This window comes from Pygoscelis adeliae, unplaced genomic scaffold, assembly GCF_000699105.1.
Source record: "Pygoscelis adeliae isolate BGI_AS28 unplaced genomic scaffold, ASM69910v1 Scaffold414, whole genome shotgun sequence".
Lineage (NCBI taxonomy): Eukaryota > Metazoa > Chordata > Aves > Sphenisciformes > Spheniscidae > Pygoscelis > Pygoscelis adeliae.
The window spans coordinates 411,549-429,274 of NW_008824673.1; the positions used below are offsets into that span (position 1 = coordinate 411,549).

General features: G+C 36.4%; 1 protein-coding gene across 2 annotated transcripts in view; it reads right to left on the reverse strand.

The window, feature by feature from the left end:
• The window catches only part of BANP (BTG3 associated nuclear protein), a 138,574-nt gene extending 121,561 nt beyond the window's left edge, over window positions 1–17,013 (reverse strand). For both annotated transcript variants that reach the window (XM_009323038.1, XM_009323037.1), the window contains exons 1-3: window positions 16,868–17,013; window positions 15,336–15,430; window positions 13,826–14,025 (exon numbers count right to left, since the gene is read on the reverse strand). In XM_009323038.1, coding sequence (XP_009321313.1) covers window positions 13,826–14,025; window positions 15,336–15,430; window positions 16,868–16,937 — 365 coding nt within the window. In that variant the 5' untranslated portion in view covers window positions 16,938–17,013. The remainder of the gene's footprint in view (window positions 1–13,825; window positions 14,026–15,335; window positions 15,431–16,867) is intronic.
• Window positions 17,014–17,726: the final 713 nt, after the last annotated feature.

The following is a 17,726-nucleotide window of genomic DNA, read 5'->3' on the forward strand; positions in this document are numbered from 1 at the left end:
TGTGCTGCTTATCTGGAAGGCAGGGCTCCTGGAGATATCATTCTCATCTTCCTCTAGTGTACGTATTAGGAGATGCAGAAAGAGAGGAGATCAGGAAGGCAGGAGTTGGGAGTTACTGCTGGCAGACTGCTTGTACTAAGGGTCTCCAGCCAAACACAGCCTTAAGGAAAACAAGTCTGGGAAAGAGACCTTGAACTCTAGTATTTTCCAGTTTACTGCTGGGGACGAATATGAAGACGTAAATGTATAGCTCATGCATGTGTGGGGGCTCTGGAGGAATACTACAATTAACCCTACCATGAAGGAAATTTAAGTTTTTCAAATGATACAGAAAAAAATACCATCTTAGAAGTGTGGTGTCTTCCTTACTTTTTTTTGCTTTATCATCTTTCACTAACACTTGCGTTTATCTGTAAGAACAGCCACTCTTTGGATCTTTTCATCGCTATTTAGGAAGATAATGTTAAAATGCTCCTTCCTCTTGATCACCACCTGCTTCCTTTGCCTTCTGCACATACAGTTAAGATTCCCTATCCAAATAGGAATGAGAAAACTGACTTACGAATTTACACTACGGTATACATGAACAAAACCACAAACTGGCAAAGCATACACAAAAATTACATTGGATTTATGCTAAAAAAATGAATGCAGCTCCTCACCTCCCAGGAGAGAGCAAACTTGGCAACAAGCAAACCATTCACCAAGATGAAGACCAGTGGGACACCTGCTATAGGGTAGAGAGCTGTATGGGCACTTGAACAGTTAAAGTTTTAATGTCCCTAAACCATGCATTCTCCTAGTCACAGCCAATTGCCAGAAAAGCACCAGTGTTATCCATCATTTTCAGTAAGGGTTCAGTCATCAAAAATTATCTTTGGATTCTCTGCATCTGGAACATCACATAAGAGCGGACACTATAAAGACAGCACTAATGATTAGGTCCTGTAAAAAGACAAGCCAAAGTACACCAGCCATCACTGGAAAGAGATTCATGGATCTGAAAACCGAGAAAGCTGTAATCAATTTGTAATAAAGATAAAGCAAATGCAGCATTTATTAAAACATACTGTTAACAGTTTAAGAACATCGAACATCCAAGTTTCAGCTCAAATAAGTAAGAGCCAGACATTCTCCAAGTTACAAAATATATCTATATAGTTTATTGTACACAGCCTTACCTACAGAGAGAGCCTCTGAATTGGCTGACAATCAGAAAGACATGAATTACTAGCTTTAAGACCAATTTTATCAACCAGTTTTAAAAGCTGTTAAAATCTGTTGTAGATTATTCTGCTCTGAGAAAAGCTAAATGCACCTGTACAATCAAGTGTAATCATTCATATGATTACAACACCCATTTCCAACTAGTTCACCAGCTAACCAACAGCCAGATAACGCTACAAGTGACCCAAAGAACCTACCACTTAAAAAGTCAAGCTTGTTACTTCAGGAATTTTACTACACCTGTATGGGTACACAAGCAACTTCATACCCTGTTTAAAAACAAACAAACAAACCAACCAAGAAAACCAAAAAACTATTTCTTTTATTTCAAACAACTGGAACTCCATAGAAATTAAATGCACAGTGAAACAGTCTCCAAAGAACCTTTTGGCCTAAGCAGATAGACAAAAGCAGCAAAAACCAGTCCATCCAGGCCACGTGCCAGCAACACAACTAGGACTGAAAAACACCGTAACAGAAATGGCATTAATTATTAGTCTCCTACTTTTGATTATGGACAAGAAAAGGACAGGTCATGACTTCTAATTAACAGGTTAATACAAGCCCTTTTAAAGACAAATGTACTCATAAAAATACAACAGCAAAGATACCTTTTATTCAGACAGTATAGAAAGAAATTTACAGCTGTTACCCTTCTTTGAGCCTTAACTTCCTGAACTAGATAAGCAGTACTGCAGCCTACTGGAGATTGTATTAAACATGAAATGAGAAAGGCTGATCTATAAGGGAAGGACAGTAATTTTCTATAACAAAATATGTAGACTTGACTGATCTTGAACACAGCTACTATGAATGAAACGATCTACCACAGCCTTAGTACCAAAATAGAAATTGCTATATGTTTAGAAAACACCATGTGAAACAAAAGTAAATATTTTGCATTCTTTATTATACAACTAGCTACTTCTAGATTTATTTTCCAAATTTTCTTACAAATTCCAATATCAGCATAAGTCTGACTTATGTGGCACTAGAAGTTTTGAGGTGAAGGAAGCAGCATTATAAACTGGCTTTCAAGACACTAGTTACAGTATCTGAAGCCTCGATGGTCACCAGATAACAAACTGCAAATAAATACAACATTGGTTTCTGCAAACAGAACCCAAACACACAGCTCTTACAGAGCCAGTTTGTAAATAATTTCCATCATGTATCTGTTTTTCTTGCGTTTCATAATTACCCAACCAGTTATGTACACTTGCCACCGCACACACACACTTTTACAGAAAGGCCAAGGATGCTGCTACTCTGAGAGCTGGTACTGAATCTTTAATTTCTATATGCCCTGAAGGGATGTTAAAGAAACACCACTCTTCACTTTTTACAAAGCGTACAATTTTAAAAGTTATTAGGAGCAGATTTCCTGTCTCATACTCCACCCTTCAATATGGAACAAAGAGATTGAGCTAAAGATATGCAAAAACATACAGTTCCACAAAAAGGAAAAATTCTGTTTGGAAAGACATTCAGATTCCAAACAGTGTGTTTTTTACGTTTGGAAATGTATCAGTTAAATAGCATCTGCTGCCAAATAAAGCAGATGGAAGACTGGCTCTCTGCCATTTTACCAACCTTGCCGAGACCTTGCTAAATGTTTCTGTTTCATCCTTTTGAAGCTCTGAATCCATCTATAGCTCTTTTCCACCTTGCTTAAAGTAAAACTAGGACTCTCCAAAAACACTGTAGATTATTTCTTTTAAAACTATACTACTATTATTATTTTCCATAAGTAGCAAGCCCAGTTCTTTTTGCAACTTGTAAAAATAGTATTACTGGCACTTTAATCTGGTGTAAACTGGTATACAAATTATTTTGAAACACAAATTTCTGTCATTTCCAAAGGAAGATGAAGACTTGTCCCCTTTAATCACAAATTGATTAGCTGCTCTCTTGTTCATTCATTCGTTTTGTTGTAGTCGCAGAATTAAATACCCCAACTTACAGGAAAAGTTTCCAGGGAATGCTCTTACTGCTGGATTTTCAAACTCCCAAGCACCTCCAGAGACTGTAACATTAAAAATATTTAAATTCTCAAAACTGGAACCCAAATGAATATATAAAGCTTTTCTGCCCCCTTCTGTTTATTATATCCTTGATAAATTACTTCTTCAAATATATAGTATGCAACACATGCTTCCACAATCCGGTGCACTGCTTCAAATATATTAAGATTTTTCAGAGTTTCACTAAAATATAATCCTAATTTTCATCCATTTTACAACATTCACGAGGTAAAAACTGTCCACTTTCATTAAACATAATAATTCTATTCAATTGTTTACTTAGGCAAAAGGAAAAGCATGAGCCATATGAAGGCATTTCTCCTGAACCAAATTTCAAGTCACGCACCCTTTACATTTATTTCTCGAATGCAATAGCTGGCTATGCTCACGGAACCATAGAATTAAAGTAAATGTTCTGCTCTCCCCAGAATTAATCTAATATGACCTTATGGGATTTTGCAAGGGGGTAGGTTAACCCACATTTTAATACTACTATAATTGGTTTTAAATGTTCTTAGACACTAATTATACTAGTAAATGTCCCCCTAGAATGTGTATAAAACTCAAAGCCTTTCTGATCCCCATGTACGCCTCTCTTTTTCATCCTCAGATACCCTTACAATTAAAGGATGTTGATTTCTAAAATGTCTTGGCACAAGGGGCAAATTCCGTGCACATTCAGTTCTCTCGTTTCTTAGCTTACTATCGTGAATAGCAAGATATTGCACCACAAGGGACTTCACACAACTGCATTTCTGGTTTTGGTGCCATAACTTTCACATATGGTTTTCTTTACAAAATGAAAATAAAAGGATTCACTAAGGTCTCAGACACAGAAAAAAGTTCCTGTGTATTAGCCAAGTGGGAATAAATAAACTGTTTACCGACATGTGGTTCAGAGCAAGCACAAATTACTTCCGATGCTTTAAACCTCTTAAAGGATTTCACATTTGTCATGGGCTAAAAGTAACAACCAGGAAAACTTACTGCATGATTACCTGGCAAAAGGTAAAATATTAAGCCTTGTAACACATCTACAAAACTGAAACCTTTGTCTAAAACTTGAAGGAAGTTTATTACCTAAGACTTTATTTTCAGTGTATATTGCTGAAAATCTTAGCTAGCATTATATTTAAGAATTCAAAATTATATCTTTCTAAAAGATTATTTCTAGTGTTTCAAGCCTCACGGGCACATTTTAAACACTACCACCATAATTAAAAAGATCCAAGCCACACATTTTGCATCCATTTCTCAGACATAAGTTATCAGCTGCTACTTGCTAGGCTCTCATTTGAATCATTGGACTATTATAAATGATATTTCATCAGAAACCATTAACTTAAGAAAAATTGGCCTTGGGAGAATGAATCAACACAGTTCAAATCTTGGTCAGTTTAAAGTTTTATAGATTAAGTTCCATCCCATACATGCATGAATTATTGAACACTCCAAAACATAGATGAAATGTTGGTATTAAGTTGTTATTTTAATTCCATAACTGACCTTGCACTCTCAACCTAAATGCTATCTGGAAGTTATACATTGTTTCTGAATTTATCAAATCCCAACAACAAATTACTAAACACTTGGCTCCTCAATATCTTACTGCAACAACAATGGAATGCAAATCCACGATGCCATTTCTCCTTATTCCTGTGTGAATTTTAACTCCCAATAGTGAAGGGAGTAAATGTAAAATCTTCACAAACTGATGGTTTGATACAAAAAAAAATCTTCACTTGCTAATAGTCTGTAACAAAAACTCCAGACAGACAACCAACAGGGCAAGCTTAATTTCAAAATATCTAAGTCTCCAGCATAAATGTCCAAAGCAAGAATTACCATTGTTTGCAGCACTGCTGCTGTAAATCTTACAGGATACAGCAAATAAAGATAAAAATCAGTCATGAGAATACTTAAACTATTTTCAATATAAAGTTGTATCGATCCTAAATATAATGAATCGCAGAAGTCTACTTAATTCGTAGCAGGTACTTCTACATGAAATGCATGTTTCAATGCAGGAAAAATAAAAAGATGTAAATCGGTATTTTTACTGCTATGCGGGACCAGAATCAATCTCAAGATGTTGAGGCTGACAAGTTCTTGTGACAACTGAGGAGATTTTGGAAACACTGATGTGTTTTTCAAGGAATCGAAGATGTCAAGCTTTTTTTTTTTTCTTCCATACTGCAGCCAAAGAAACTAACACTATGCAGCCCTGGATAAAGAAAGAGGGGCTGACATCTAATCAAAGAATTCCTTTATTTGATTAGTTCAGTTTCATAAACTGAATTTTTGAATGCAAGACAGAACCATAATTTTCAGACAAACATGTCTACTACACCTCAAGAAGGTATTTTGGGTTTTTTGTCTATCCACTTACATATTTCAAGCCGCAACAATTCTTCCAGACTAAAATACTGCTCATCGCTTGCTGGCATTGTAAGGTAACAGCAGCTAACTTCCTTCATTTAAGAAAACCATACAAAACATACTTCACATACTCAACCTGAAAAGGAGAGTGAGTGAGTGTGCGTGTGTGTGTTTATACACAAATGGATGTGTAAGAAACCCCTTTATCACCTGCTTTGCAGTAAGGATTTAAAAAAACCAAACAATGGGAGATAGTAGAACTGAAAACAGAGGCCCCAAAAGGCATGAAAAGGAACAGCATTGTGGACCGATCAATGCAATTATGAAAGGCAGTTCAAATTCTGATTCCCTTAGTCAAAACCCCCCACGGCAGGGGGGTTGGACTAGATGACCTTTAGAGGTCCCTTCCAACCCCAACTATTCTATGATTCTATGAAATTCCACTTTACCAGAAAATTTTTATCAAAATATCAAAATTTTGCTTGTATTTATGTGCTCTTTAAGAAACTTGAGATTCTAAACAAAACTTTTAGATTCATAAAAGGGGGTAAAATCCTCTCAAGTCATTAAGTTTTAATTATGATCTTTACATTTTGTTAATATTGACTTTGTTCCCTAATTGTGAGTGTACCTGAAATGAATATGGTGAAAACAGATCACAGACAGTTGTGCCATTTTACTTCAACCCCTTCCATGCCCAGACATAAACAGACTGGACTTGCATGAAAGAGCTATTCACGAGGGCAGCACAATCATCCTCAATTCTTCATGAAACAAACCTATTAATTTTAAACAGAACTCTTACTGGCTGAAGTTACAGACGTGACACTTGAACTGGTAATTTAAAATAAATGTTTGCACACAGTACCATTGACTGATGACAGAAAGTGACAGGGAAAGGTTGTTAGTTTATTGATACCACAGGGTCCAGTCCAAAACAATGTCAAAAGTTCATCTGTGTTTTTGTCAGCCGCTCCCAGACTTGAAGGTTTGCACTAAAGATACTGCTGGATGAGGCCCCAGAAATTGGCTCTAACATAAGATACACTGAAGGATAAATAAACCCGGCTTGCTTATAGAAAGTGACAAGAATTTCTGAAAACCTGATGAACTCCACAGCTTCTCCAAATAAGACCTTTATAATACATTCTGATTAACACCCCAAATCGCTGACTGTATTTTCAAGACATTATCTGTAACACTCCGCTCCCTCTCACCCTCCAAAACATGGCTTAATTTTACATCTTTCGCTGAGCTGTCTGCTGAGTTGTCTTGAAGACTAAATCTGCTTCCAGGGAAATATTTTTTCAGGCCTAGAGTTCAGTGCATGAGATCAGGCTCTCAGCAGGCAGAGTAATGTACCTGCAACTTGAAAATAAACCATATACCATACATCTTTCAGGATACTATATTCCTCAATACATGCTTTGTTTCAAACTGGCTACTTAAAAAAAAAAAAAATCTTCCTGCAAATGTAGAGTCTTCAGACCTGAAGAGGGTGTTTTTCCAGAAAGGGACAGTTAGCTCTTAACTTCAGGTAAAGACAGTAACAATCCCAAAGGTTTACAATGTTAATTTATTTATCACTGAAGTTAAAAAAAAAAAGGAAAAAAAATAGCCATAAATTAAATTTGGATACTGGTTTACATCACCTAATGAGTTATAGTATCAACTGCAGCAAATGTGGGAAAGAGGTTAACTATATATGCCAGAGACTCAACAGCCACTATTTAGCAATAAGAACTGAAGAATTACTATTCTTTTTAAAAAGCCTGGATTAGCATAGTAGGATAGTTTATTATAATCTATAAAAATCCTTATGATAAAAATGAAAAAGCTATTCAATACCTGAAGACATGAAATTAGATTGGTCAAGGGGTTTGTAACTCACAGAAAAAAAAATATATATATAAAATAGAATTCTAGCTATTTTGTTTTTTATACCAATACCTTGATTATATTTCTTTAGGGTTTTTTTTTTCCTAAAGACTTTATGCAGGAGCAACAATAGCTTTGCTAAATCTAGAACAGTCATCCTACAATTCTTTCCACCCCACATCCCCCTGCTTTACAACTTCATTTAAAATCATCTCAGTTTTCAATTTTGCATTATTTGGCTACAAAACCACTCGTAAACAAAGAAACAATCACACACCAGAAACATGGATCTGGAACTTGGGAAATCTGGAGCCAAAAGGCTTGCCAACTGGCACACCACAAACTAAGTGGATGAACAAATGCTGTTCTTCAAAACCTACTACACCCTGTTGATTAAACCTAATGGTAAAACAAACACATTAATGATCTACACCTACAAAAATAAAGCAAGTTCGTACATCCCAGCTGGTACGCAACTGCATCAAGCCTTCTCTTTTGCATGGAAAAAAACTTGGTTTCTATCTTAAGACAAAAAAAGACAAGTGCTGTTTTCTAAAACTAGCTGATTGAACCTACCAACACCACAATTAACTGCAGACAAGACTATCTGAAGCACCTCCGCTTTAATAAGCTAACGTCCAACCCCCTAACAAGTCTTGTTCAAGGATACCATATTGGGTCTTTGCACAGTTACTGAGTGCATTGAACTCTGCAATTCCACTTAACTCTCCAGTTCCCATTAAAGACAAAAATACATGCAATTCTACCTCTACACATAGCGATCAGTATCCTTAATCGGTTAGCCACAAACGCATATGGTAAAGAACCAGATGTATGTGGTCTGTATTTCAACTTTACCATAACAAAGGCTCAAGGAAAATATCTGAACAAAAAGAAAAACTCCATTTACCTATGAATTTCCATATTTCATCAGAAACACTTTTATTAAGTATGAATAAAATACCAATTTTAGATTTAAATCCTCTCCAAAATGAATACATTTTAAAAACTGCTCTCAATTACATCTATTTACCCAACAAAAATTTCCCAAATAACAGAGCAGAATTGTACAAGGTAGTATTTGCAGAAAACACCCATAAAAACAAGTGACGGAGGGTTCTGTGAAACCAAAACAAATTCCTATGTTATCTGAAGCAACCATCCTTAACCATTTATACTTGGGGTTACCCACTCAGAAAGATGATTAATGGAAAGATGTTGACAAAAATAACACTGTTTCTGGACTGAAATCTTTCAGATGAAATATTTTCTTCAAAACACAGATAAAAGATTTTAGTCACACTGTCACACTGTGTGTTCATCAATTTATAAATCTCAAGACCTGGGCACATGCTAAATTTCAAACTTATCATTTGAGGCTGCCATACCGACAGACCATCAGGCATCGCACCAATTCTCCTATCCAAGAAACTCTCAGCAGCTACTGGAATTTTTGACCAGCATGGTACCTCATAAAGAAAAGAAATTAGAGGTTTTTAATAGCCGTACTGCCAGGAAATGTTGCAGACAGAGGAAGAGAGACAATCGCTTCCTGGATGGAAAAGCAGAGCTGTACTAATGCTGCACAAAGCCGGACAAAGCTCAGAACACCAGGACAATACACATACTCCCATTGCTAATTTATTACATTATTTTGCTACTGTTCTTGTCTCTTTTCAAGCTCCATATAGTTCAGTGTATCTCTGCGCAATCTAAGGATTTCTGTCATCCATTCTACTAGTTCTGAAACCTTCTGACAGCCTCTCTTCCAAGGAAAACATTTAAAAAACTCTATTAACACTATGTCTTCGTAGGTAATCCTGGAATCCACGTATTTTTAAGCAGCAGCCACTAAACATTGAGAAAATACTTTCTAAAACTCTCTTCCCCGCCCCCCCCAAAGAAAATGAGATTTAACATCATGCTGTTTCTCCAATCCCAACTAGTACTTTGCACTCTTATGACCAAATCTGACAAAAAAGAAAGAGGTCTAAGAAATAATAAACACCTGTTAAAATCTGAGGCTGGGGTAAGGACGAGCCCAAACGCTACACCCCACTAATAGAAAGTCAGTAAGGTCTCATCCATCACCTCACAGCAGCTAGCTCCAGCAGTCGCATATGCTACTCTCATGGGAATAGCATGGAAGATTTCAAAATCCCACAGCAGGGAGCGTCATGGACCATACAGGAAACACAAGGCTTGTCCAGTGAAAAGGTAGAGGACGTAAGACAAAATCCGGTACAAAACTACACTTGTTTAGCTCTGCTTTTCATGCGATGATTTATTGAAATATAACAGCTACAAGTCTTTCCATATTGTTTGTGGCCTATTGCTGTTTCCCCCAAAACAGTTTACATGTCACAAATTCGGAATGACTTCCTTTCAAAAGGAGTTTTCTCCTGTTAGTTTTTGCTGTAGCCTAAACTTCTTACTTGGAGATCTAAAAGTCAGCCTATTGTTCCTCTGTGTCTCAACTGTTCATTCAAATTATTCATTACACAGCACCACGTACCCTTTATTTTCTTCCTTATCTGCACTGCAATTAGCTAGTATATAAGGAAGTAGAGTAACAGCGGATCAGAGTAAACAATATGAACAAAAGAATTGAGAACACAAGCCAGCTTTCATGAAGATGTACTCACACAAAATATCAAGAGCAGTAGACAGTACTGTAATTTCTGAATTCAACATTTCATAGTTTTCCAAGAAACGTCAGCAAGCCTTCAAAAATCACATATCCAGAAAAGGATGTTGGAAGATTTCCACACATATCACTCCTCGTGTGTTTAATAAAGAGACAGAAAGCAGAACGAGACTCTAAAATGCACTGCATTTCTGTCCTGGGAGCTAATAACATGGGGCGGTTCCAGATTTATTCTAAGTCTGCTTGAAAACTTCTGCTTCATTTCCCTAATAATTTTTAAAACTTGGAAACAACAGTTTGGCACAAAGGTACGAGTTATCTCAATAAATCAACGTATTAAGTTTACTAGAAAAGACGACTTATCATTGAACGTAAATCTGACAACCATTACAAAGTAAGTCTTCTGCCTCCCTAATGCAGCTATATGGACAGATTATACTTTATCACTCCATCGTATAAGCAGCCAGTGTACAGTGATGCACACAGCAAAAAATTCCACATCATAGTCAAGGCAGGCCATAGTGCATAGCTGTGAATTCACCTGGTACACTGTAACTACACAATTCCACCACAAGATGACACAGAAGAAAGCTCCTCTGTCCAAGACGCCCTTGTTTTCATCACATGATAACCTAAGCATATTTCAAACTGACAAGTCTTAGGAAATTAATTTCATTTTAAAAGCACAAATAGCACAAAGCAATCAAACTGTGTGAATTTATAATGTTCATATACTTTACTGTGTGCACTGCTGTAAAACAAATTTTGATTACATCTGCACCAAATTAACACAGTAACTAAATTACGAGAAAAACTCTGAACAAAATTCACTATAGAGTGGAAGAGAAAAGATCACAAACCCTAAGGTATTTATTAAAAAAAAGAATGAGAGTCTGCTTTACTGGCAGTGTAGTACCATCTGGTTGACATGCTTTTGCTAACTACAACGGTTTTGGTTTTTTTTTTTTAGAGTGGCAAACCCTGTATTATTGTAGTGGCAGAAGGAGGAGAAGGAGGTTGAAGAATCTCATTCAGATGCAGAATCTGAACATCACTATCCAAAATACTAACTCTTGTTGGCAGCTCTCCGTTGCCATCTGCAATGTAAGGGGAAGAGGGAACGATACAGGGAGTTGATACAACAGAACAGTCCATGCAGGCTTTAATTGGAAATAATCAACAAGTGATAAAGGTTTTTAAGAATGAGAGACAGGGAATTCAGTGAAACATTCTATCACTGTGAAATTGAAGTGTTGCTAATGCCAAGTTAAACACATACACCCCTAACTATTTTCTTTTGAGTCATATAGGCCACAGACTGTTAAAAGAACAAAAAGCCCTCAGTGCTTTATTGGCAAGATGCATTTGATAATGTGCAACTTCATACCAACACTAATACATATTTGGGGCAGAGAGTCTTACGGTCTGCAAGACTTCTATCTAAATTATGTTCAGACTGCCTGAGAAGCCGTCATCATAAATTTGTACACCGAAAACAAAACAAAAAATTAAACACCAAGCTCACCATTAACACACAGGACAAATTTCCAATGGTTACAGAGATTAAAAAAAAAAAATAACCTCACGTCTGACAAATCCCTTAAGAAACTCAAAATAGTACAATTTACAGAGGAAAGCATTCACTGAACATGAATTAAGAGATTCCCAAAGGGGCCATGTATTTCTGAAAATATTTTTGAAGTCTTTTGTGCACAGACTGCAGTAAGAAGTTCAGCTTATGCACAAGAACTTGAAGATTTCTAATATAATGACAAAAAAAATTAGTAACAGATTTAAAGAAAGTTCCTTGAGAAATAATTATTGATAAAGAGTATTTAGCAAAAACACTGGTGTAATATTGTAGTTACTTGCTCTATGATCTAAATAGTTATTGCACGTACTTTATTTCTTTTGATATAGAACTTAGTCATAATTGACCTTTCCAATGTATGACTGGGAAGCCTTCAAAAGCATAGGTAAATGTAGACACAGCACCTATTTTAAAGAAAAATTAAATGGAAAAAGGGAAAAGGAGGATGTCCAATGGTCAGGATGTTCATCACCAGCACAAGAACAAAGACCAATAAAGGAATTCTGAACTGGGGCCCAAACGTTGTATTTGGACATCTAAAAAGGAAAGTTGTTTTGGAAAAGTTTGAGGACATCAACTGTTCCTAACTGGACAGGTGACTGTTACAGCAAAAGGAGCAGAGAGTACTCAAACTTACACTGAAAATAAAAAGAACTTTTGATCCATCCAAGGTCAAGAAACACATTCAGCTCTGTATTATTTTAGATTTTTAAATACAAATAAAGTTTCTTTTAAAAAGATTAGACTACATTCATCAGAAGTAATCACATTCAGTGAACAACTGTGAGGTAACAGTCTGCATTATGCAACAGGTACAGCTACGTGAGCAGAGTGTATCCCTCTCATGTAAAAATCTCCAATTCTGAACCCTTATGGTAGTAAGGTTATACTCCATCCTGTTTCATAAATGCATGAACTGAAAGATATGATAATAAAATGCGATTACGACCTTGAGATAAATTTTTTAACTTAAAATACCTATTACAAAAATAGCAATACTGAAAATAAATTTAAAAAAAATATACAGCAGGGAACAAGTAGTGGCCTACTAGCAAAAAGGTAATGTTTGTGGTGGGTTTTGGTTTTTTCCTTACCTCACACGGATGAGTCCCACAACATAAAGCAAGGAACTAATTTTTCCTATAGAGCTCTAGAGTAGTGCACCTCAAAACACTGCACTGAGTATAACATACCAAAAATATATTCAAAATAATTTTCAGATATTGAGAAAGTTCAGAGAGAGTGATGAAAAAGATCAGAAGATGGAAAAACAGACTGACAAAAGACAAATTAAGTTAGTATGTCTTGACTAGAATGGTATGACATGCAAAAGTTGCCTATACACCTTTGTAACGGAGAATAAAAAGCAATTATTTAGAGAAGTATTAAGTTTTTTCTAGCTATAAAAACATGAATGAGGAGGGAAAAGTTGTTAGACAAAAGAGTCTTTTGATAAGCATATTTCTCTGGCTGAATCACCTCCACGGTAAAATGACAGGCGCATCAAGATCTAGATATTGAAAACCATATTAGGCAACTCATACATAAAGGTACTGCAGGTCAAACCTGCTCTTTCATCAAAGTGGATTAGATTATTTAACAGGTTTTCCATCTCCAACTTCTAACCCCAAAATAAGCACAGATATTATTCTAGCAAGTCTTGAGAAAACAAGCACATAAAACAAACTCCATTGTATTTCTGGTGAATAAAAGTAAAATGAGAAGCAATTAAAATGATGATGAACTCATTAACTCAGAACAGCCACATAAATAAAAGCAAGTCTAAAAAACCTGTCCAAAATAGCTGATGAGACTTTTCCAGAGGATGGATGAATCAGTCCGGTTTAAGTCAAAATGAAATGTGGAAATAGTTGCAAACTGTCCGTGGACCAGTGTCTCATTCTAAGTAACATCATGAAACTGGTACAAAAATTACCTTCAAGATAAATTAATTCTACATTCATAAACAGCATACCAAGCTCTTTACAGCTATACAGAAACCTGCAGAGCTTGATGCCAAAGAAATGGATTTACGTTATTTTAAAAAGCACATTGATGAGTAATCTGTTCTTTTCTTACCATCGTACTTTATTGCACGTCTGTGTAGCGCCAAGAGGAGAACCTGCCACCATGGGGACTTGGATGGGGCTATGCTGTTTGTTCATGACAAGATCCAACTTCTCTTCCAGTGATTTACAGGTAGCCTCTAGCGCCAGCAACTTCGCCTCAATGCTATCCAACCGCAGGCATATTGTCTGATTGATGGAATACAGGAATGACTAGAAAGGGGAGAATGCAAAAGAAACCGATTTTAAAGACTTATGCATTTATCTTCAGCAACATACACATAAGGAAGCTCCAGATAAATGTGACTGGAAAACAATTCTAAAGGAAGCAGCAGTGTGCCTAGTGACAAAATTCAGCCACGTACAAAACTGATGACATCCAGGAGCATTTTAGCACTCTCAGATTCTTCCAGATCTTTATTTAGAAGCCAAAAGCTTCCGAGCCAAACACATTTTCACCTAAGCGCTTTGTTAGTATGATTTCATACACCACAAAATCACTTAAAATGACATGCCAAAGCCTTTCATTCGATACACGTAAAAACAAAAGGATTATAAATCTATGAACACATCCTCCTGGATAAAGTTAAGTAAGATTTTTTCCTGCCCAAACAGATAAATTCAGATGATTACAGTGGAAATTACATCAACAGAGACAATTAATGCCGCTCACTTAGGTTTTCTCCTGAACAGCAAATCAAGAAAGGCAAATAAATAAAATCTGTTTTCCTAAGCAATTTTATTCAAAGGAAAGCATATTCTACTTGGTTTCTCTTGGGAAAAATAGGCCATTAAAGGGTAACGTTACACATATTCTCCTTTGCAAACAGCGACTATGCCATCTTGTGGCCCTCCACTACAATTTACACACCCAATCAAGCTGGTTTACAGTGCTGTTCCCCCCCCCCGTGCTCTTTCAATACAGAGCTTCAGTTTCTATGACCCTTTCAAAAATACAGAATTACATCCTATTTAACATGTGTGGCACTAAAATACTACTCATATGCTCCAAGACAAAAAAAAAAGCACACACACTAAAGCACACTAGTGAGAACAGCAGGGGAAGTTCTGCAAGTACAGAAAAGCCTGAGCTACTGAGCCTGAACCAAATACAGCTTAACTACTAGGAGATGTTGTTAGCTTAAAATAGTAATTTAAAACATGCTGAAAGTATCTACAAATCCTAATACAAATACATGCTCAAGTTTATCACTTAGGTCAACTTTATTCACTTTATCAAAAAATGTACCAATAGTGGTGTTTGAGTCACCGGAATTAATTCTGATGGAATTTTATATCGCATACAAAATTCTTGCTACTGATTTCACACTGGAGGACTAGCCAATCATCCAGACTTTTAAATTTATGCACAAAAATGCACAAACATTTACAAGAAGGCTATAAATAATTCCAGTATTATGTATAAACAGTTTATTTTACATTCTTTTCTTTTAATGTATTTCCCCAAGAAAGCTAACTTAATTGGTATTACAAATAAAAGCAGAAAAAGGCATTATCATAACCTTAATAGAGGGATCCTGGCAGTTAATTTCTATACGCTGACGTTTCAGAGCAGGCTCTACATCATCATCTGTCACTTCATGATTCTCCAACACAACTGTGAAGAAAAGTAAGCATTGCCATAGTTTATAATACAAGAGGACAAGGCTCAAATTAAAAATACATTAAATGGATAAAACAAAAAAAATATAAAAGGCATTTAATTAACATATTGTATGTATTCTTTTACACTTACTTGGGTTTTCTCTTAAATACGTGAAAATGGTTTACTGCTTCTCAAATAACATTTATCCAAATCTAAGACTTTGTTTCAAACGCACTGAGGATGTAACACCCAAGCATTACCCTGGATTTTTTTATTACGAACTTACCACGAGGTATCAGAGTTGCCACATTAACTGCTCTGCTTTGACAGATTCTACAGGCTTCTGAACCCTCAAGTTTTTACAAAACCATAGAAAGTACTAATGAAGTTCTGTACAAAGACAGGATTGCACCCGCTACTCAGTGTAGTAGCAGGTTATTTTTCCCCAGTATTGATGAACAAAATCCTGCAAGCTTTCCAAAACACACGCACATATACGCAGGCCTAGAGGTTCTAACAGCCTTTCATCGAAAGGCAAACATTTTGAAGAAAACAGTAACAAAAAAGAACTGAATTCAGAACTGGAAGGCCTGGCTGGCAAAATCAGGAGGTAGAGCCCTGAACAGCCTCACGGTCAGAGCATCACCTGAGATCGGACCAGGTTTGAGTTCCTTTACCAAACTGAGCAAAGGAAGACTTGTTTAAGGTTGACCATACCACAGGTGACAATCCTGAGCACCAAGCTACCAGCTAGGCTAGGACAGGCAGGTCCCAGCTCCTCCTCCAACTCTTTGGGAACATTTCTGAAGTAACTTATTCCTTCTGGATCAGAAAAAAAGGGTTTTGATATGTGTTTCTGTTTTCCACAACTGTAGTTACTGTTCTTTCAGTCACTTACTCACATGTAATGGCAGCATAGGATCAACGTCTATACCTGACCTCAACACAGTTTCGCTTAGTAGGTCAAGTTCTAAGCAAGGGATATCACAATATTTGCTTTCAGAAGCATTTTGTTACACATACAAAGAATTTTAATAATGTATGAGAGAAACTATTTTACAAGTAAAACAACAATTCATAATAGATGGGTCATAGTTCTCATTTGAGGGAAAGCCTAAAACATATACTTGGTCTGGAGAAAAACAAAAGATTGCAGGAGGCCATACTTCATTCAAAGTTTTCGGCACTAGTCTACCTCTGCCCAAACAAAGCCCCAGGCAATAAGCCTTTAAAAGAAAAGTAAAATAAAAAAATAATCCGATCTAAAGGGCATTGAAGATATACAAGTTAAGCTATTGAAAACTTGGTACACAGTCTTAACAAGCACCTCAAAAAAATCTGCAGCACTGCTTTATATTTTTAAGAAAACCTCAACAGGGATTTCCACCCTGTTAATGGGCAATAGTATAAATGATCTTTCTCACGCCATCACTACCATCTCTACTGTACCTGGGTTATCTGGAGTCAGGTCTTCAACAGCAATCTGAACAACATCTGCCAAATCCTGTTCTGACATCATTCAGAACCAGGCAGCAAGATCCAGTCAAACACCACTGCAGGCCCCCAAATATGTAATTTTACAAGTCATGCAATCCTGAAAAACAGCAGCAAGAAGAGCGTTAATACAGATATACTTGATATATCAATACTGCATTTACTTTTTCATTCTTCCTCTACAAAAGGAGATGCAGTTCCTAACAGAAGTGACCAACCTACAAAGTGATCATCCAGTGGTATCAACTGCTACTTTATTTGTAGCCTCGTCAAAGAGCCAAGGACTGAACTACCTGCATCACCTCCATGAGTACTCTTTCTATACTAGGGCTGAGACAAGAGCTCAAGCTTCCCTTGCTGATCCACCTTTCCGCATTTTCCCAATGGATAAAGAGAAGATTTAGCTTCAGAGATTTGGCAGCTCATCAGTATAAAATACAAAATAAAATGTTTTCTTTGAAATTGATTTTTTGTTTCAGAAGTTTTAAGAGCATACAAGACCATTCCTAAATTGCAGGGGTTTAATTTACAGATTATTGCTAAGCTCTTGGACGTGTTCAGACTTTCATATTTAGTCTTGATGTTGCAAAAGCATATGAAGCTTCCAAGCCACATCAGATTTGCAATTACTGCATTCTGTACAGATCTATACGCACACAAGATCCTTACATATACGGATTTTAACAGGCTTCTAAAATCTTCATAAACATTCAGTGGGAACACGGAGCTTCCTTGCAGCTAATTACAACTAGACTTGAAGCAAAACTTGACCTTTTTTTTCTTGGCTATTGAACTTGCCTCGTTTTTCTACAGC